The sequence below is a fragment of the Astyanax mexicanus genome, chromosome 18, assembly GCF_023375975.1.
Source record: "Astyanax mexicanus isolate ESR-SI-001 chromosome 18, AstMex3_surface, whole genome shotgun sequence".
NCBI lineage: Eukaryota > Metazoa > Chordata > Actinopteri > Characiformes > Acestrorhamphidae > Astyanax > Astyanax mexicanus.
In genome coordinates, this window is record NC_064425.1 from 26,550,778 (window position 1) to 26,572,998 (window position 22,221).

Here is a 22,221-nt window from a genome sequence, read left to right on the forward strand (position 1 = left end):
GCGCAGAAAAAGGGCAAAAGAGTCTAAAAGTTGCCGGATTTAAGAAGTTTAATATTAAGAGACATCATGAAATTAAACATCAATTTGAAAAATAGTTTACACAACCCTGTCAAAGATAAAGATAGTGGTTTGATGGTTTTTTTTAGCCATTTAAGCACAAGACTTGCACAGCTTCCTGCCACCAGTTATATGTACAGGGGTTTTATAAATTTTTTTATATATATTTTTTTTAATATAATTTTATTTCTAATTTTCTCCCCAATTTACACGGCCAATTACCCAACCCACTTATTAGGACTACCCCTATCACTAGTAATGACCCAACACACCAGCAGGCCAAAGACTAACACATGCTTCCTCAGAACCTGCGACCTCCTGCTTATAGTGGCAGCGCTTTAGACAGACCACAATAATTTATTGTGGTGACGGATAATTCTGGTGGAAACAGGAGAGTTGAGGTGCATATTGAATTCTGCTGTGATTTGGGCAGCCGTGGTTTTATGTTTTTTGGATACAATCCGGCTTAGCACCCGAACATCCCTTTCAGACAGCTCCCTCTTGCGTCCACAGTTAATCCTTCTTGGTGGTATGCTGACATTACCCTGGATACCGTGGCTCTTGATACATCACAAAGACTTGCTGTCTTGGTCACAGATGCGCCAGTATTGTCCTCTTTTGTATGTCACCCATAATGTTGTGTGCATTGCAATATTTTGAGCAAAACTTTGCTCTTACCCTGCTAATTGAACCTTCACACTCTGCTCTTACTGCAGTGCAATGAGCAATGAATGAAGATTGGCCACCAGGCTGCTCCAATTTAGCCATGAAACCTCCCGCATTAAAATGACAGGTGTTTTAGTTTCATTGTCCAACCCCTGTAGATGTATATGTATATGTAAAATAGATTTTGTCAATGTTTCCTAATTTCTAGGTTTTTCTACTTTTGAATTTAGCACCAAATAGTCAGGAAATGGAACTGATAAACTAACCCAGTAAGTATGCTTGTTCTAAAAAAAAAATAAGTGCTGAATATTAACATGCACTGGTGAGCATTTTTTTTTTACAGCTCCTCAAAGTTATCCTGATTTAAGCCACACAAACTCTCAAAATCAGAATGGAAACGAAGGAATCACAAAAAGAATTCAAAAATAGAATTTTCTTTAATATTACAAATACATCATTAAGTAGATCTTACAATTTAATAGAAAGATCCAGTCAGAAATTATGGGGACATGAAATTTGACAAAGTAGTACATTATGTGAATTAAAAGCACAAAGCTATGTATAACATATCAGTAAACCATTTTGTAAAAATGGTTTTGATAACATGGTTTTAAGATTGTGGTTTTCACTTAGCATTCTTGAAATGTATCAGAATTATACTAACTAAATCACTTATCAGCCATGACTGCACTTAAAAAAGAATAATTAGAGTAAAGAAAACAGTAAGCAATAGTTGTTTAAATAGATGATCAACTGTTAAAATATAAATATAAAATCTTGTAGGGCACCGTTGATGCACATTTACACAATTTCATAAAAGGTGAATATACAAAGGCAAGGCAAGGAAAGTTTATTTATATAGCACCTTTCATACACAACGGTCATTCAAAGTGCTTTACAAATTAGAAAATACACAGAGAAGTCAAATTAAAAAAACATGTAAAAGAATAACAGTAAAAATTGAAATAAAAACTTAAATAAGAATAAAGCATGATTGATTCAAACATGATTAAAACAAAGAGAAGTAAAATTAAAAACATGTAAAAGAACAACAAGGAATTAAAAATCATTAAAAAAAAGAATAAAGCATGAATAAAACATGATATAAAAGTGCCGTTTCAGAATAAAAGTGGGCGGAGCTGCAGTGTTTTAAGCTGAGCTAAAGGCCTGATCAAACATGTAGGTTTTTACAAAGACAAAAAAACAAAATAAAGGCAGATAATGTAAAATGTACAATTTTGGGAATAAAATGAAAATAATACTGCATAAAACATAAGAATGAAGATAAAAGTGTTGTTCCAGAATAAATTATTAAAGTATTGAAGTATTGAGTATTGAATTAAAAAAATGCACCGACCAGCCATATTATTAATACCACTTCAACCACTTTCACTTCAAGTGAAGTAAAAACCTGCAGTGGCAACTATGAAGGGATTGGATATTGAGATGGCTTGACAACTGTGTCAGAACGGTTGTCCAAAACATCAGACGGGTCTTGTGAGGTGTTCCCAGTATTCAGTGGTGGTCAGTCTCAAATTGGGTCGGAAACCAACAAAGGGTCAGTGGGCAATTAAGGCTTAATGGTATGAGCCATCTCTTTATCTCACAACATATAGGCCAATTGTGCTCTCTCTGCTGCTGATGGCAAGCAGCATGACCCAGATCTAAAGCAGTGATTACTTATCTGTCACAGATCCTAACATGTAAACTAATAATTATAAGCTCAGTACTGCATTTTTAACTGATAATAAAATTAATACAGTACAATATTGATTTTTTCTTACACCCCCATTGTGGAGTCCACGCCTCCAAAGGTCCGATCTTTTGTAACGTTGCTAGGTTGATACATGGAGAGTTTTGGTTACAGTGCATTACTGGTTGATAATGGCTCATAGAACACCAATCACAATGCAGGGTCGGAATTAACTCCACTACAGACTGTCCCACATGTACAATAGAATAACTGGAAGTGTTGAAGCAGCTCTGAAAACAACACTCAGCCATATACTTTGGCTTGATAGCAAAACTTTCCACTTCCTCAAAATTTAAGATGTTCTTTAACCTTGGCAACCTATACCCCAGTCCAATTTTGCTGTACTGCTGTGCTTTTTCTTAATACACAAGGTTCATGGGAACTTTGGCTTTTCACCAAAGCAGCATGCACAGTTCCTTCATTTATATTTGTTAACAGACATGAGGACAGAAAAGGTTTTGGTGGTGATTCATGGTCCACATACAGTACCCGCTCTCTTTACTGCTGTGCTGTGGTGTTCTTACACGGAACCTCAGTAATATCCTATTAACACTGGGATATGAGTTATGTCATGTATCTCTAAAGACATGCTACATCTCACAAGACATGAAAGCACCATGCCCCATATGTGTGTATGGCTCCATGTTAGAATGTTAGAAAAAGTCACTTGTGTGTTAGCTTGGACAGTTTCAGCCAGACACTGCCGTTCTCGATCATTACTACACTACACTCACTGCACTGCCCACTGTGGGTGATAATGCCTTCTATGACATATTACCGGTCATACCCCAGGCTACGCTCCAATAATTCACGTTTCCTTGCCATGAGATAGCTGGTCAGTGCTCAGCCTCATTTACAAGAAAACACCACATAACATATACCAGTGTGGAAATTCCCAAGCACTTCATGTTCAACGTACACACAATGTTAAAATGTCAGTGCAAAAAATGAGTGCTTGTTTAAAAAAAAATATATCTCAGCATCAGCAAAAAAAAGAACGACAAAAATGGACGTGATATCATATAAAACAGTTCTTCATCATGAAAACATGAGTGCAAAATCTAAAAAATAAGTGCAAGAAGAGAATCATAGAAACCTTATAATTCATATGTCTTAGTGCCACACAAACTGCACGAAGGTGACAAAAGTATCTTGAAACTAAGCAGTATATATTTGTCTTTATAATATTTATTTGTCTGCACAAGTTTCATTATAATTTGAAATATCTTATTATAGGACTCAATCATGTCTCTTTATGTGGACGACAGGCCAAAATGCAGACAAAAGCCTTAGTTTTTGTTTTTTTATCCCATTTTCTCCCCGATTTACACAGCCAATTATCCAACCCACTCATTATGACTCCTCCTATGGAAGAGGGTGAAGACTACCACAGTGTGACCAAACATGTTAGAAAACAGAAAATACACTGACATGCCATATTCTTGCCATGGGACAGGAAGTAGGTTCCAGAAAGCTAAAGAATGCTGCACTGACTATTTGCACAGACAATGTTTAGCCAGATGCTACTGGTCCTAATGCCTTCTGTAATGCATCTCCAGTACACACATGGAACTGTAAGTCGAGCATTGCTTTCATTAATATCTTGCAACCATCATAAGGCCTTACTTTAATAATTCATGTGGCCTTGCCATGAGCATGTTGGCCAGGGTTCAACCTCACTCACAAGATAACATTTCACTTATTAAACTTATAAATGTGTGGACACTCTCAAGCTTTCCCATGACTTGATTTTTGGGCATGTCAGTGTATAATTAAACATAGTACTACTAGAGTGTTAATATGTTTACAGCTTTAAAACTTTTTTTTTTGCACCAAATCTGAACTACACTTCCTCCTCAGTTAAAGTGATCTTTGCGAGTACAGCCACAGCATCGTTCCGCTCAATGTTGTTTAGTAAACCAGCTAAGTGACCTACGTTCCAGTTCGGGTTTTTGGCAATGACCTTTTCCAGCATAGCGACCAGAGGACTTTTGCTCTCTTTCATTGAGTAGGCATAGTTGATCCAGGTGAAGGGGATTGAACAGTTTGCAGCAAGGTGCCGTGTGTTCTTCGCTCCAGGGGTGTCCGGGTCCAGCAATAGCACAAGTTCATCCACCACATCCAGATTATTCAGCACTGACTGGAGTGGAGCAGCCTGGATTTCCTGGGCTGAAAATACAAATCAAATATGAGATGCACAGCTGGAGAATGTTTTACCTCCCAGTTAGATGAAAATTGGCTGTAAATCTGTGAGATGCAAACCAAGATCACCCCAAAAATTCTTGTAGATCCAGACAAAATAGCTAAGCAACCACTGGCAAACGCAATGGATGAAGGGGGGAGGGGGTTAATGTGGTTAATGTGTATTGATAAATGCTTGTCTGCCCTTCCCGTAGAAAAGCCCACTGTAGTAAAGTGCCTTTACAGTATGCTATCCCTGTAGAGTTCTCCTATATGTGTGAGGGTGAGGAGAAGTGTCTTAATGAAAGCCCCTTTAATGGACAAAATGTGGTGCCCCCACAATAGGATGAACTGTATTTGGGAGTAAAAGTTTTTAAGTTTTTAAAGAGACAGTCAGTAATTTTTTTGGGACTTAGGGATTTAGTGACCTCTCTGGTCAGAATGTGTAATTGCACAGATCATGTTAAAGAGAACCCTTACTGCAGGTTAATGCAGATTCTGTGTTTTGGGGTATATTATTGTGTTAATTTTGTTCATATATATGAAGTTCTGTTAATATGTAGAGAGTTATTACATCCAACGTCAAACAATAAACCTGCCAGACCATTCTGTTTTTAGAACAAATATATTAGGTGTTGCAGGGATGGTCATTCCAAGGCACTGATACTATAAATTATGATATTTTGTCTCCTCCCAACTTAGCAATGGTACAGTTTTCAATTGCAAAAGAAATAGTCTTAGGGAATGCTGCTTTAAACTTGCATTTATTCCATCAATGTAAGTTTTCATTTTTAGCCACACTCTCTCTATTATGTTCAGGTAAGTGCCTGGTGGCATTATAAAAATGTACCATAGTGCCTATAAAGATTGCTGCACTGGCTGAGCAGCAGGATTTTTGCATGCTGGCCACTGATAGCAGTATGCTGAATTCATACTGGAGCTCTAATGTTAGCACTACTCACACAAAAGGTTGTTTATATCCAGCAGGTCCTTGGTGCTTTCTGCCTTCAAACGTTCGTTGCTGCCTTCCAGATGGATGTGATTTCTTTTGTCACTAAAGCGTCTTTTTATCTCTTTTGAACAGAACCAGAAAAAAAAACGTTAGTAAGACTTCAGATGATGGTATTAATTTGTGTAAAAATATCCTTTGTGTGGAAAGGTGGTGGAGCATTTACAAAACTTTACTTTTTGTTAAATATTTTTAAGTAGAGACGAGAAGTGCAGGTTTTATTTCCCATAATAAAGCTATTGTACCTGACCCCTAATGTGTGTAGAACATTTAAGACATTTCCTTTTTCCTGCATAACAAGAACAGGATATAACTCAACCCCCTCTCCAAACAGCCACGCTCACCTCTGCAGTTTCTTTTCTTTAGAATGTGAATCACAATCCACAAGCCAGCAAACAGCAGGATGATAAAAGTAACTGCAACCGGTACAAGCCCTGTATATAAGAATTAAATTATCTGTCACACAAAAAGCGTATATCCTTTTTTTGGGGCATTTAATTTTTACAGTATGTTCTTTACATATTTAATAAAACAATTCAGTTGAATTGGAAAATGAAAACTTTTTTGTAAGCGCACATTTTGCAAAAACTGAATTACTGTAAAAATAAATACAACTTACATGGATCATGGATGTTCCCGGGAGTTGTTGGAAGCAATTGCGTGGCCTGTGCTGGAAACATCTGGGTGACCTTAGTTGGAAATGTTTGGATGATCTTTGCCGAAAGTGTTTGGGTGGTCTTTGTTGGAGCTGTTTCGTTGGTCTTGGCTGAAGTGGTTACTGGGAATAGTTTTTTGAAAGCAGTTTTACTGGTTGTCATGGTTGAAGTTGTTGGTTTTTCAGTTGTTGTACCTGCCTAAAAAAGGATGAGTGTAAGTGTACAAAATATTGCTCTTTTTAATCTCACTTTATTATTTATCTCTCAATGTTCTCACATTTGAAATAAAATGAATTAAAAATGAAGTTACGAAGCAGAATGTTTTGATGTGTGTATGCTATAGTTTAGACTTTACTGCTTCATTAACATACGACAGGCTGTATAAACTAGCTACCTCAAAGCAGTAGATGGAACAAAGTATAACTTTCACAACTACACTACCGTTCAAAAGTTTGGGGTCACTCAAACAATTTTGTGTTTTCCATGAAAAGTCACACTTATTCACCACCATACGTTGGGAAATGAATAGAAAATAGAGTCAAGACATTGACAAGGTTAGAAATAATGATTTGTATTTGAAATAACATTTTTTTTACATCAAACTTTGCTTTCATCAAAGAATCCTCCATTTGCAGCAATTACAGCATTGCACACCTTTGGCATTCTAGCTGTTAATTTGTTGAGGTAAGCTGGAGAAATTGCACCCCACACTTCTAGAAGCAGCTCCCACAAGTTGGATTGGTTGGATGGGCACTTCTGGCGTACTTCTGGGTCAAGCTGCTCCCACAACAGCTCAATGGGGTTCAGATCTGGTGACTGCGCTGGCCACTCCATTACCAATAGAATACCAGCTGCCTGCTTCTGCTGTAAATAGTTCTTGCACAATTTGGAGGTGTGTTTAGGGTCATTGTCCTGTTGTAGGACGAAATTGGCTCCGATCAGGCGCTGTCCACTGGGTATGGCATGGCGTTGCAAAATGGAGTGATAGCCTTCCTTATTCAGAATCCCTTTTACCCTGTACAAATCTCCCACCTTACCAGCACCAAAGCAACCCCAGACCATCACATTACCTCCACCATGCTTAACAGATGGCGTCAGGCATTCTTCCAGCATCTTTTCATTTGTTCTGCGTCTCACAAACGTTCTTCTTTGTGATCCAAACACCTCAAACTTGGATTCATCCGTCCACAACACTTTTTTTCCAGTCTTCCTCTGTCCAATGTCTGTGTTCTTTTGCCCATCGTAATCTTTTTCTTTTATCAGCCAGTCTCAGATATGGCTTTTTCTTTGCCACTCTGCCCTGAAGCCCAAAATCCCGCAGCCGCCTCTTCAGTGTAGATGTTGACACTGGTGTTTTGCGGATACTATTTAATGAAGATGCCAGTTGGAGACCTGTGAGGCGTCTGTTTCTCAAACTAGAGACTCTAATGTACTTATCTTCTTGCTTAGTTGTGCAACGCGGCCTCCCACTTCTTTTTCTACTCTGGTTAGAGCCTGTTTGTGCTGTCCTCTGAAGGGAGTAGTACACACCGTTGTAGGAAATCTTCAATTTCTTAGCAATTTATCGCATGGAATAGCCTTCATTTCTAAGAACAAGAATAGACTGCCGAGTTTCAGATGAAAGTTCTCTTTTTCTGGCCATTTTGAGCGTTTAATTGACCCCACAAATGTGATGCTCCAGAAACTCAATCTGCTCAAAGGAAGGTCAGTTTTGTAGCTTCTGTAATGAGCTAGACTGTTTTCAGGTGTGTGAACATGATTGCACAAGGGTTTTCTTATCATCAATTAGCCTTCTGAGCCAATGAGCAAACACATTGTACCATTAGAACACTGGAGTGAGAGTTGCTGGAAATGGGCCTCTATACACCTATGTAGATATTGCAACAAAACCAGACATTTGCAGCTAGAATAGTCATTTACCACATTAGCAATGTACAGAGTGTATTTGTTTAAAGTTAGGACTAGTTTAAAGTTATCTTCATTGAAAAGTACAGTGCTTTTCCTTCAAAAATAAGGACGTTTCAATGTGACCCCAAACTGAACGGTAGTATATATGTTCAAAATAACTGAAAGAAAGTGCTAGTCTTTGTTTTTTTTTATTGCCATTTGTACCAAAGTATATGGAACTATGAAGTTCATAATGTGGTTAAAATACTAATACTGAGTATATTTATTTTTGAATATGTGTACTTGAATCAAATATCGTAATTCAGGAATTTAGTGATGATTGTGGTTTGGTGCATGCAGTCGCATTTACAAAATATGGCTATTGGGGTAAATACAGTAATTGCGCAAACGCACATGCCACCATCAGCTATAAGCTCTTGGATTTGCATGATTCAAAGAGTTGCTTTGGTAACTGTAGTCCTGTTTGTCCCCCCTCCTTGCCCTTCTGTCTCTTCTCTCTGCAACATGTAGAGAGAGTGAGCAATGTGCTCTTTTAATCTCTCTTTATTCTTTATCTCTCAATGTTCTCACTTTGGGATTTGAAATCAGTGAAAATAAATACATATTTTAAACACATTATTGCATTATACTGTTGTGCTTACAGTACCACTAAATATATCAATATTTTGACATTTTGTAATTCCTCTATTGTGATGCATATTGTATCGCCAAGTTCTTGCCAGTACACAGACCTAACTGTAAGAAACATGGATTTGCTATTTTTTAAATTTGATGTGCCAAAACTCATACAAAATGATGAGGTCCAAAGAAACCATAGTGCAAAGTAAAGCGTAAAATGTGTGTACTGTTACAAGTACTAAGTAAAGTACTGAGCTCTTTTGGAACAAATAATTTCCTCATACATTTAAACTACTATTTTACTATAGTGTTAAACACTAAACGTTAAACACCATGGTATTAGACTGTAACAGGGCCGACAGTTAAAAAAAAAAAAAACTGTCCCTAGATCACCTACTGTGCTTCCTGCTGTAGTAGGTTGGCTGGGATCTTTGCATTCATGCTGCCTGCAAAAATATTTAAGGAACACTTTAAAACTTAGCCAAGAATACAAAATGTTCTAGTCTGATGTTGGTTATAAAAACAATCTTCAGTTGCAGTTACTGGATCCAAATGCTGAGACTGGATCTTCTAGTAGTCTGAAAGTCTGGAATTCATTTAGGAGATCTTACCCTTTTCCGCAGCAGCGACTATCAGACATAGTTGTGCAAGCAGACAATAATTCTGATGCCTGGCAAGTGGAGCATACTTTGCACCGAACAAAAGTCCCATCATTGAAGGTTCCCTGTGCGCACTCTCTGTATACTCCTTCATGCCTTCCGCCGTCATCTGACAGGCCGCAGTTTGCAGTGAACTCATAGCCTGTGAAAAGAAATTGTAAAATCGGTTGATTTTCAGAAAAATGAAGTATACAATTTCAAATACACTTAAAATCACTAATTGCTGTCTTTGCAATTAGGCTGCATTTCCTTTGGGTGGCTCTTTTACTTCACAAGCATTTTAGCATTTTATTAGGAAAATTACACATGGTCATTTCTGCAGTAGGGTCAATAACAAAACTCTGAAGTCCACAGCAACCCTAACATTCTTCAATTTTAAAAAACACTGAAATGGCACTGACCTAATTTACCTATTTAATTTAATTTACCTACCTGACACTTACATGGCAACAGTACCATCCATAAAATAAAGGCAGATACAGGTTAACAGCTTCAGATGATGTTTACATTAAAGCTGATGTCCATAAGTTTCGAGAGCCCTCTGTGGTGAAAATGAGTAATTGCACCGAGCACGCAGAAGAATCATTTTAAACTGGGCAGGTGTGATGAGATCTTCTTTCAGAGTGGGCGAATCTGATTTCAGGGTATGTTCAGTCAAAGAGAGCGCTCTCTCCACCGTTCCAATATTAATCCTGGTTTTAGCACGGCTCTATCGCATTCCTTTTTGCCTTCAGAGCTTCCTTCACTCCTTTGTTTCTTTGGTTTTACTTTGGGTGAAGGAGCTACTGAGCACTAAGCTTCCCCTTCCGAAGTCTCCTCTGCTCCACCGTTCAGTAAAACTGAGCCGTATATGACTAGACGCGTGATGTGACTACAAGAACTCCCGCAAAAAGCTAGCAGGCATAGTCGTTCCAGCACACTGGTACCATTAAACACAATATTTTATCCCTTCTCCACTCAGAAATGCTTCTGCTTTCATTTTAGAGACAAAATAATATGAATTGCCACTTTAACCAGCAGAATGTGGAACAAATATGATGTAGCTGGTGGACACTAGAACCTGGGAGGGTTGAGGGCTAATGGGCAACCTGCCCAAATAAGATTGGTTCTGGTTCTGCAGACTGATGGGAATGGCTTGCTGAAGAGAGAGGCCATCAGGTTGGGTGAAAATTAAGTGCTTTGTTTGGCCAAAAGCAGCAGAATCACCGACATTTTGTCTAAATCTGGTAAAATGCGAGATCAAACGATGTGTGTACTTTAGAACATGGAATTCTACAAACGTTCTAGGAGGTCAAAGTATGTGCAAAATCATCTGGTGTCATCAGCATCATGGAGCAGCATCGTGGATCCAATCTGCCTTGTGTACAAAGTCTAGCAGGTGGAGGTGGGGCATGGCAGTTTATTCATATCAAGACCTGGAATCATCTCATTAATAGATATGAGACCAAAAAAAACAAATACATATAAAAATACTTGGGTATCGCCTTCCAAAAAATGCAGTCTTCTTTACTTTAAGTTGCACCCACTGTTGTCAAAGTTGTGCAAACAGAGATTGTGTACTCCATGTAGAGACACATTACCAAAAAAACAAGAACAGGACTCTCTGGAGCAGATAAACATAAACCTATTGGCACCAAACCTCTGGAATAATGGTGCTCTGTCCAAAACTTTTTTCTTTGATGAGTTATGGAGTTGGGGAGGATGAGGTAAGGTGGTGATCATCCAACATTCTTGACTCTCTAATGCTTTTCACTGAATGCAAAACCTTACAACAGTGCTGCACCAAAAAACAGTAGAAAGCTTTCCTTGAACAACAGTTATGCCAAAAACATAGGATAATCTCTTTTTAAAACTCTTTATTTTGGGAGAAAGCCATGACAGGACAGATGTCCCCATACTTCTGTCTATATATTGTGCATACAGTTGATTACAGCTGAACCAATACAGTTTAATGCGGTATGTATTAAAATCAGTTATGCCTAGACCAAGCAATGGGTCTTCCCTTATAACTTCTTTACACTCATACATAACTTCAATTTTAATAGATCCTAAAATAGAACAGTGAATTGTAGATAACCAAGGGCTGTGAAGGATATACACTATGTTGCCAAAAGTATTTAACCCCCCTAACTCATTTCAAAGGTGTTCTATCAGGTTAAGATCAGGACTGGCACAAGCCAGTCAAGTTCTTTTACACCAAACTCACTTAGCCTAGTCTTTGTGGATCTTGCATTGTGCACGCAGTCATATTTGAACAGGAAGGGGCCAGGGGGGGTGGGGGTGTGGTATTTAATTCATGTATAATATGTATTTTCTGAATTTGTCTGATATAACAACTCAATTCTAATTCTTGAGTTTAAAGGTGCTTCCTCCTTTAAACAGCTATAACATGAATTTGTATCAGGCTACAGACAGGGCTGCTTTATGAATTCATGCAATGCAACTCTGTCTTAAAAGCATTTACTCTGTTTTACTCTTATTCAGTGTGGGCATAACTTTTGCTAATATTACTTTTATATTTTTTACACTTACTTTTTAAGTTAACTGATCATTTATCAGTTTTAAAATCTGTTATTTCACATGTGCTTTTTAAAACATGTTGATCCACAGCTTAGAGGCTACAAAACTCAAACTATGTAGCCTTTCAACACACCTTTAACCTAAATATCTAAAACAAAATGATGTAACCAAAAATACACACTTGCTGCTCATCCAACACTTCTCATTCTTGACACCTATTTTTATCATCCATTGCTAATCATTCACATGTAATAGAGCTAACGTTACCTCCATCACCTCAAAGTCCCTGTGTAATCCTAATTTTACTAACGTTACCTCCATCACCTCAAAGTCCCTGTGTAATCCTAATTTTACTAACGTTACCTCCACCACCTCAAAGTCCCTGTGTAATCCTAACTTTACTAACGTTACCTCCATCACCTCAAAGTCCCTGTGTAATCCTAACTTTACTAACGTTACCTCCATCACCTCAAAGTCCCTGTGTAATCCTAACTTTACTAACGTTACCTCCATCACCTCAAAGTCCCTGTGTAATCCTAATTTTACTAACGTTACCTCCATCACCTCAAAGTCCCTGTGTAATCCTAACTTTACTAACGTTACCTCCATCACCTCAAAGTCCCTGTGTTATCCTTACTTTACTAACAATATTACCTGTTTATGTGCTAAACATTCCCGCTCATGTCTGTCCCTTGTGTCCTCCGTCAAAAGCCTGCTCTCCCGGTCTGCTGCTCAACACTGAAGTACACTGGCAAGCACCCGCTTTCGTCTTCACACACAAACACAAACACACACACCGCAAAGTAGATAGATTTGAGGAGAAGGGCGTGACTAATTTGCGATACAAAGAAACCTGGAATGGAGTGGAATGGAACGGCGTGGCAATGCGATGAACTGTGGGCAGTCACACAAAATCCCGGGCGAATTTGAAATTCCCCCCGGACATTTTTTAAGGTCTCAAAAGTAGGACATGTCTGGGAAAAAGAGGACATCTGGTCACCTTAACCCCACACCATAATCCCCCCTCCACCAAACTTTACCCTTGGCACAGTGCAGTCATACAAGTCCATCAAATTTCATGACTAGATTGGATGCACAGGTGGTTTCACAATGTTTGTAAAAGCAGTCTGCATGCCTGAGTGCTTGGTTTGGAACACCAGAAATCAGTTATTTGTATGGATGAGTGAATACTTTAGGCTGACATAGGTTGCAAGACTCGACTCTATCTGAAGGAGCCTTCTGTGATGCAGCCTAGAGTTTAAAACACAGCTATCGTATTTTTCGCACTGTAAGGCACACTTAAATCCTTTAATTTTCCCCAAAAAACGTCAGTGCGCCTTTTAATCCGGTGTGCCCTATGTGTGAATTCTACCAGTCAGGTTGTAAGGAGCAGTAAATCCACTCCACTGAAGCGCAGCGTTATATAGGAGTTTCAGTTTAGTTCTCCAGCACCGAACTGGAGTAGCATTAGCATTCGCCGCTAACCACTATCTCTTTCGTCATTTAGAGGGGAGTACATCAGAGTGTAGCCTGCTACTAACCCTAGCTACTGCTAGAGTAGCAGTAGCATTCTCCGCTAACCGCGCTAACTTTTTCTTCATTCAGAGTATATCGAACTGTAGCCTGTGCATTTACCGTGTTAAAATAAGCTAGGTGGGACGACCCGCTAGCTAATATCGCCCTGGCTTACCAGAACACTCAGTTTAGCGCTGTCTGGTGGCATTAACTGTTAACCTCTAGCGGTTGGCCGCTAATGCTAATGCTCCAGCCTTAATGCTGGAGAAATTTGGGAATCTAAGCTTACTGTAAATAAACCAAAGCGCTTTACTCACCCAAATAAACAGTTTTCATGAGAGAAATCTGTGTAGATGAACATCCAGCACTTGTTTAACTTTAAAATAAAGTATTTTTTATTACAGTTTTGTTTACTTAACTTAGCTTTACTTAACTTAGTTAGCGACCCCCCACCACCACCAAGCGGCGAGACCTGCTTAATTAGAAGTTCCTTTTATTGTCTCTTAAACTGTGCTTTATAATTCAGTGCGCATTGTGTATGAAAATAGACCAGGAAATTGAGGTTCATTGATAGTGCGCCTTATAATAAGGTGCGCCTTAAAGTGCAAATAATACGGTAATATGTGAATGCCTTCTACATATTTCTGCTAGAAGAAGTGACATCATTGTGTGCAGGTCATGTGTTTCTAAAAAAAACTTTGCAGACCTTTATGCATTTTTGAAACAGAGGTGTGACACATGACTTAATGGCTGGACTTAATGGTTTTAAATTTAAGTTAAATTAGGGACAATATTGGATCATACAGTGATACATTTTGTTTATATCATTAGTGCCACAATAAACTTGGATTCAGTCCACATTGAGCTGCATTTCATGTGTGTGATAATTCATGTTTAAATGGACACAGAACCGCAGATGTTGAATATAAAATAATAATAAAAGAGTTAATTTTGTGTGTAATATTGTGCTGTGCCTGAAACACTGTCTCAGAAGGCAATGTAATGATAAAGCAGGTCCCTGAAACTGGATTACAAATGCACCAATATGTATTGATGTTACCTGATTTATTTAAAACTGAATATTTCCAAACATTATTCAACTACTTTCCATTAAGTCGACTAATAATCTTTGAGTTTTCCATTGGCTGCTTGTTTTTTTTTTTTTGGCATTTGAGAGCATCTATTTGCCACTACGGGTGTTTCCCCCAGTTACTGACACTCACCGTCAGTGTGTAGGCACCCCCACCCACAAGGCTACCTTATGTAAACTTATAGATCACATATTATTTTATATTGTTTTAACGTTTGAAGATCTAGGAAAAATAGTTTAAATTTTTTTTTCAGAATGAAACTTCTTCTGCTTGCCTTAATTAGTGTAATCAGCATATAATATGAAAATGGTTCATCTCAAATATTTGCAACCACCCCATGCAAAAAACAAAAACTAAAGCAACATTGCAATGTTATGTTTCATTGCTATGTATAAATCTTGTGTTTATATGTTGTTCTTTCAAAAGTAATAAAGTAGTAAAACGTTTAAAAAGGTTAAACATTTTATTTTATGAAAAACAAGAAAATTATCCTAATTGATCCATTACCTATTAGAGGTAAGGAACACTATTGCACTGAATATTGAGTAATTATAGAATAATTAGTAATGGAGAGAAATATTTACATTGCTTGTTAGGATTTTTTTGATATTAGACATCTTTTGGATAAATAAACATGCATCAGTCAAACTGTCCCAGGAACACCATTGCTGTTCCTGACAAATGAACATAAAAGGAGGGTTAATTTTGCAAAATAAATTAAGGCTCAAATTGTTTCCTAAAATGATTAAAGTACGTTCAACACAGTGTTTAGCTGTTTAGCAATTTTATTCAATAAAATTAGAATAGAAGGCTGTAATACTAAACTTGGGCTTGGACATGACTGGCTGCCTATGCTGCCTCAGAATCCTGTCAGAATAGGCACCATTATACTTATTAATTTTGCCTAAAATACAAATAAAGTACAAGAGTCACAATTAACGTTAATAGAGAAATTCTTACACAGTTAGTATAATTAGAAATACCAATGATTTAATAAAGACAAATAACAAGAAAAATAACAAAAGGTTTACCAATTCTTGGACTAGAAATCATAATCATTTTATTCTTGCACTTTAAAACTGCTCAGGTCTTTCTGTACATTCACCCACAGTCTCGGCTCTTACTTACCCGCTTTAATGCTAAACTTTGTCTCACATCGCACACACGTCTTGGTATTCCAGTATTCCTCAGCATTCCAGCATTTCAGAGAGTGCTCAGAGCTCCGTAAACGCAACCCAGACATTTTCACTGCTCGACCTGCTCTCAGACTGCACTGCTCTCCACACTGAACACCAGAGAGCCGCTCTGTGTCGCGCGTGCAGGAGACGACGAGTCGCTTGGGGGCGTGACTCACCCGCAGAGCGAGCTGTGGCTAGTGGGCGTTTCCAAACACGGGCACTCAGACAGCAAGAATACAGAGTAGTGATGGATCAGTCGCGAACGACCCGCCTCTTTGAAATGAGCGACGGGATCCGGCTCCTGAGAGTGAGCCGCCGATTTTTTTTTTTTTTATGTCGCGAGTGATTGGTGTGTGTACACAGAGCAAGAGCGGAATGGGAAGAGAGTGCTTTTCTCTTAGTCAACTAATAAACATGGTTTATTAGTTACAGTTATAGAGTGTGAATCTTTTTTTTATATATTTTATTTAAAGTTTCAAGATAATAAATATAAATCACAAGAGAAGACAGCATGAAATTATACATTAAGAAAGAAAAAAATAATAAAATTGGAGATATATTAACAAGAGGCCGATAAAAGCTCATCATAAATTCTTACAGTTTTTAGGCATTTCTTATTCTGAGCAATTCTAAAGGATTTCAAAGATCAAGTAAAGTCCACTAATAAGATATCAAATTTTGATATTGAAGTAAAGTATTTACAATAGGGCATGTAGTATTTACTCAATAAAATAATAGTATTAATAATAAACTCTATATCAAGATTAGCGAATGAAAAAAACATTATATTACCAAGGTTCATACTCACAGAAATATTAGTTTTCTTCAAAAAGAAAGAAGAAAAGCCAGAATTTAGATACAATGGAACATTTAACCCTCCTGTTATGTTCATTAGTCAGGAACAGTAATGGTGTTCCCGGGTCAGTTTGAAAAGACAAAACAAATTCTAACAAGCAGTGTGAATATTTCATTACTAACCCCATTATTAACCCCAATTATTCTGTCAATATTTAGTGCAATGGTGTTACTTACCTCTAACATGTAATGCTTCAATTAAGATAATTAACTTGTTTTTCATTTATAAAAATACATATTCAATACATATTTTTAATGTTTCACTACCTTATTACTTTTAAAAGACCAATATATAAAACATTATAGCTTTACCTTACACTGAAACATAACATTGCAATTTTGTTTTATTTTTGTTTGTGCAGGGGGTGGTTAAAATATGTGAGATGAACCATTTTCATGTTATATATTAATTCTCATTAATGCAGCGCAGAAGAAGTTTCATTCTGAAAAAATACTTTTAACTATTTTTCCTAGATCTTCAAACTTTAAAACAGTTGAGTAGGACCCGTAACATAATAGGAGGGTTAAAAAAGATGTGATACTGATTCACATTCTGATTGACAAAAAGAGCATTCAACATTGAAGGGAAGTGCTCAATCTACCCATGTCTTGCACATGTGACGCCAACTGTGTATTGTAGCACACCTCTTCCAAAACAGGGCAGATCCTAACAGAAACAGAATTAACCCCTCAAAGATAAGCTCCTTTTTTTAAATGCCAATCTTTGCTAAAGTTTATTTATTTTTTATTTTGTTGAGTGACACTTTGTTGATGTTGTTCGGTGCTGTTTTTTTCATTGTATAGTTGCAAATTTACAAATAATATACACATTTAGAAATTGGACCTGTTTGTTTACTTGAGGTGTTTCATAATTTATTTTTGTATAAATAAAGCCATATAAATAATACATATTTCATAAAATGTATGTCTTTATACTAGTAATTCATTTTACATATAATTTGGTAGCAAACTGATTTAAGCAACCAAAAAAATCTAAGAAGGCACTTGGGAGCTGAAAGAGCCAGATCTTCTTAGTGAGCTGAGCCAGAAGAACCGGCTCCCTAGAAAGAGCCGGAATTCCCATCACTAATACAGAAACAGTCTGTGTACACAATTCCTAAACATTATACACTTGTACAAACGCTTCACTTTATTTGAAATGCACATAATGTGTATGAAAGGATCCACTATGCATCTCTTTATTTATGTGTTAAAACTTGTATCCATGTAAAAACTATATTATATCGCCATAGAAACCATAAACAAACAGTGCATGCATTTTTTACTAAAATGTTCACAACTCACAACTATGTGTGTAAATCTAACTTAAGTATGTCGATGTACATTAAAAAATGTGTTTTTACTGACTTCTTTTACAAAGCCCCTAAGGTGACATCATGGGGGGAAAAGAAATCATGTGTCCATACGAACGAGATAATTAAAGCGTGGAAACGAGATCTTAATGCGTGAGAACAAGATAGCGTGGGAGTGAGATCATTAAGGCTTTTTTTAACAAAGCAAGCAGCTCTCCGGGGTTGTGCAATAATTTAAGTAATTCTTTTTTTATTAAGCTTTATGAATAGCAGTTATCATGTACATTTAAACTCCCAGTTCCCACCACTGATGACTGGAGAGGGGGGACCTTTTCTATGCCCTCAGAGATGTAACCATTTGCCTACCAGAAGATGCTGTGCTGACAGGAGCTGAGCATGTGGAACCTCAGCCACATGTGTTCGTGGAGATCTCATGAGGCCCTTCCCAGGTTTTAACCTCTTTAGTAGGCAAAGAATCTTCAATTACAGGCTTTCACCAGCAAGACTGATTGTAGAGAACACCTTTGGTATCCTCACATCACAATGGTGCATGTAACAATGAGTGTGGCAGCCATAAAAGTCACATGGGTCCTAGTTTTTCTAGTTCTGTGATGTAGTTTTTTTTACCAGTATGAATTACAGTGTGTATATCTGTAATTTTACTAGTAAAAAAGGAAATACAGAGTTTCTTTCTCTGTGAACAGATGCCTCCATCACTATTTGGCATCATGTAATTTTCATATGTATTTCATATCGTTTTTCGTATCTGTTTCAAGGCTGGTGAAGCTGGTTGTATAGCTTTTGGCTCTGGAGCCAAATGTACAACAAAAAAGCACAAAATTTACAAGGATAACCAGTGACTCAAAGAGAGCTAAGAATCTGCAACTATTGCAAATATTTTAAGAAATGGTTTACTATTCTTTGATGTTGAGCTCCAAAGCATTTATAATGCTCTTGTAAAGTTCTTGACATGTTATAAAGACACAGTATTATACATGAAAGAAAGTGGAAAGGTTACATAATCTGTGGTATTTTTTCTATTTTGACATCCTGCTGCAGTTTTTGTGCGAAAACAAATATTCAGCATTTAAATAAATAAATAAATATGAATTGTTCTGTTTATTGTATATTTGTGTATTTCATATTTTGAATACTTTGCAACTTTGCAAGACATGTTGATCCACCAGCGAAACCCATCTGGTTAACCAGCATAACCAGCATGATCATCATAACCAAACGGGTCGACTGGCTGGAATATAATTAAATTTGGCATACACCATGCTGGTGAAGAGGTAATTAATCAGCTTTTTTTTTTACCAGCGCATGTTTTTGCCTTGATGACCAGTTTAGACCATCAAACAGCAAAAGCTGGCCATGAGCTGAATTTATCAGCAGGGCTACTCTCACTAATCTATAACTGGGTTGGTTATAAAGAATTACTGCAGCTGGAAACATTCCTCCTACTACACACACCCACACTCTCACCCCCACAAACCCCCACACCCCCACACTCACTACCACTGTTACATGCAAAACTATTTCCTTATTTGTATATCAGTGTAGGATCTAGAGGGGGATGGAAGTGTAAGGGGGAGCCCCCTTTTAAAGTAAAGCTTAATAAGTTTGGCACACCACTGACTTTTTCCACTGCTGGCCCACCTTCAGATCACCCAGAAAATAGCCATGTTAACAAGATCTAACCAGTTTTAGATTTAACCAGTTTAAGATTTTTAAGAAAATATCTTCTAAAACAAATATTACAAACAACCACAAGAGGAAAGTACACTAGTACAAGTATAACATAAAGATATTACTTTATGAATATAAACCAAGACTAAAACTAACATTGTTTTAATTTGTTTAAATGTTAATTTAAACATGTATTTAAAGAAAAAAAAAAAGAGGAAAATAATAATGTCTGGTTTTGATTTAGCTTGATATGTCTTTGTTTTTTACTGTTGGTTAAAACAGTGGGGTTAGTTGGTATCTTAGAGGGCACTCTTGTAAAAGACAAGTCTAGTCGTCTAATTTTTGCTACACTATAGAGGACTTCAGCAGGGTTTTTTGCAATTATGGCGGCATGAGTCCCCTAATTTATACCAGTGGGCAGAATGCCTGAAACCATTGTTGGCCATTAAGCATTTAAAAGGTTAAAATAGAAAATTACAGGAAGATTATTCATTTGTTTGTTTGAACTGGTTCAGTTTGGGAGTACATTGAAAATCTGAGATAAATGGTGTGATGAAACATGATGAAAACACAATGTGTTAGTCACATATAAAAATAAAATCATGTCAAGATGGAGAATTATGCGCATGATTTATGTTTATAGTTTCAAAAATGTTGTAACGTCTGAAAAATGCTGTTAGATAATGTGTTTAGTCTTAAGAGGGTGTATGTGAATCTGTAGTTGACTATCTGCTAACTGCAAAACCATTCATTTACAGGAATGATTGAGTTTTTGGCTGTAGAAGGATGTTTTACATAATCTTGTGTTTTCTGGATTGGCACTTCTTGAACCATAAACAGGAGTGAGAAAGACTAACTGAGGACAAAGTAAAATAAAGATAAAAAACTAAATATAATTACCTGGAGTATACTAACGCTCAAAATTACAGTCGGAAAAATCTTTCCAGTCAACAAAATGGCCAGCATGTGTGAAGATTGACAGACTGTGGAATGACCAGATCATTTTAGGAATTCAAAATTCCATGGACGAAGAAGAGCGTATTGTCCATGTGGGATTACTCAACATGTTTTTCCTGTCACACCTGTGCCTGTGTCTGTCTTGTGTCTTTTCTTTTTTTGGTCCTTCCTGCTCCTGTCTTCTGTTCTCTTGTTTTGTTTACCTCCCTATGTGCTCCATGTGCTTCACATGGCTCTGTTTTGTGTTTGGTCTTGTGCCCGCCTTACCCCCGCCCTGTCATCTGTAATTCTGCCTGCATCATTTGTAATTCCGCCCCCTTGTTGTTTCTACAGGTGTCCCTTGTCTGTGCCTGTGTATAAATACCCCATGCACTCCTTTGTTCTCTGTCGTGCTTTTTGTTTGTGTTTGACCCGCTGTCTTTATGTAAACTCTAGCCTCTGTATTTTGACCCTGTCTTTTTGTTTGATTTCTCTTTGTTTGATCCTCTATCCTGTTGTTTTGTGTGAGTTTAGTTTCTTGTTTGTTTTCTGTAGTTAATGTTTCTGTGTTTGCTTATTTTGCTTGCTTGCTTATTAGTCTAATGGTAAATCCTTTATTTTATAGTCTTTGTTTTACTTCCCTAGTGTTTGTTTTTTGTTTATTATTTGAGATATGAAAAAATAAACAAAGTTGAAAAACAACATGGTTAAAAAAAGCATTGTTAAAGTTCCCTTTTAGACTGCCCTTTATAATGGTTGTCGTTCTTGTGGGGAAAAGTGATCAAATAAAAGGTTCCAGCTCACAATCAGTGTTCCAGTTCATTAATTTTGTCCATTCGAACCAAACCAAACATGGCAAACCATTTCCATGCTTTGAGAATTCAGAGTTCTCTTTACACGAGCAAGGCCGGTTTCAAAACCACATTTATTCAAGTGCACAACAACATTTCATGCCTGTGCTCCAAGCCTAGGAATGCTGACAAAAATAATGCCGTTAAAATTCCAAATGTTCTATCTCTCATTTCTTTTGTTTCCACATTAGTTTTTGAAGTTCTGCTCAAACTGGGCAAACAATTTGATGAGCTGACTTGCTGGAAAAGTAACATTCAAAGAGATTTAACTTTTAGTGTAACTTATCTTACTGATAATGTTTGGCTGTGTAAATAACTGAAATTTTTGTGCAGAATATTTTATGTGGCTGAAAGAGCCAAAAAGAAATGACCATGGTCATCCACAGCAAAATGTGAAAAAGTTCAAGGGGTATGAATACTTTTGCAAGCCACTGTATATAAAAATCAGACTAGTTTGCTGATTCAGTGGAAGCACTGTTGCAATGCTAGATTAGGTCACTGGCCACCATAGGCCACCATTCCCTTTTAAGGTTTGATCTCATGATTGGTTACTCAAGCCTAATGTTCAGCATTCAGATATGTGTGTGTAAAAGCTGCATCAGGCAGTGTCAGAAAGGCCTTTGCCTGTAGGTCATTGTGTTACTTATAATTTCACACCTTCTTTAAAAAGATGACCTACAGGAAGTGAAAATGTCACACATAAGCGTATTTTCTGCTGCAGAGACGAATGTTTCTAAGCTGGGAGGATAAAAGTACTGGTGGCTTT

General features: G+C 37.2%; 1 protein-coding gene across 1 annotated transcript; it reads right to left on the reverse strand.

Moving 5' to 3' along the window:
• Positions 1 to 1,141: 1,141 nt before the first annotated feature.
• Positions 1,142 to 16,001, reverse strand: igflr1 (IGF-like family receptor 1). Its single transcript, XM_049467166.1, has 7 exons — positions 15,762 to 16,001; positions 9,460 to 9,649; positions 9,246 to 9,294; positions 6,286 to 6,520; positions 6,011 to 6,100; positions 5,620 to 5,730; positions 1,142 to 4,645 (listed from the first exon to the last, which is right to left on the reverse strand). The coding sequence occupies exons 1-7, from the start codon at positions 15,874 to 15,876 to the stop codon at positions 4,320 to 4,322; spliced, it is 1,116 nt and encodes a 371-aa protein (XP_049323123.1). The 5' UTR covers positions 15,877 to 16,001; the 3' UTR covers positions 1,142 to 4,319.
• Between the last annotated feature and the right edge of the window lie 6,220 nt (positions 16,002 to 22,221).

Coding starts and splice junctions, on each gene's coding strand:
- igflr1 (XM_049467166.1), bottom strand. CDS start 15,876: ATGTCTGGGTTGCGTTTACGGAGCTCTGAGCACTCTCTGAAATGCTGG. Junction 9,650..15,761: donor AAAGTTTAGCATTAAAGCGG/GTAAGTAAGAGC, acceptor TTCTTTTCACAG/GCTATGAGTTCACTGCAAAC. Junction 4,646..5,619: donor GGATATAAACAACCTTTTGT/GTGAGTAGTGCT, acceptor TTGTATTTTCAG/CCCAGGAAATCCAGGCTGCT.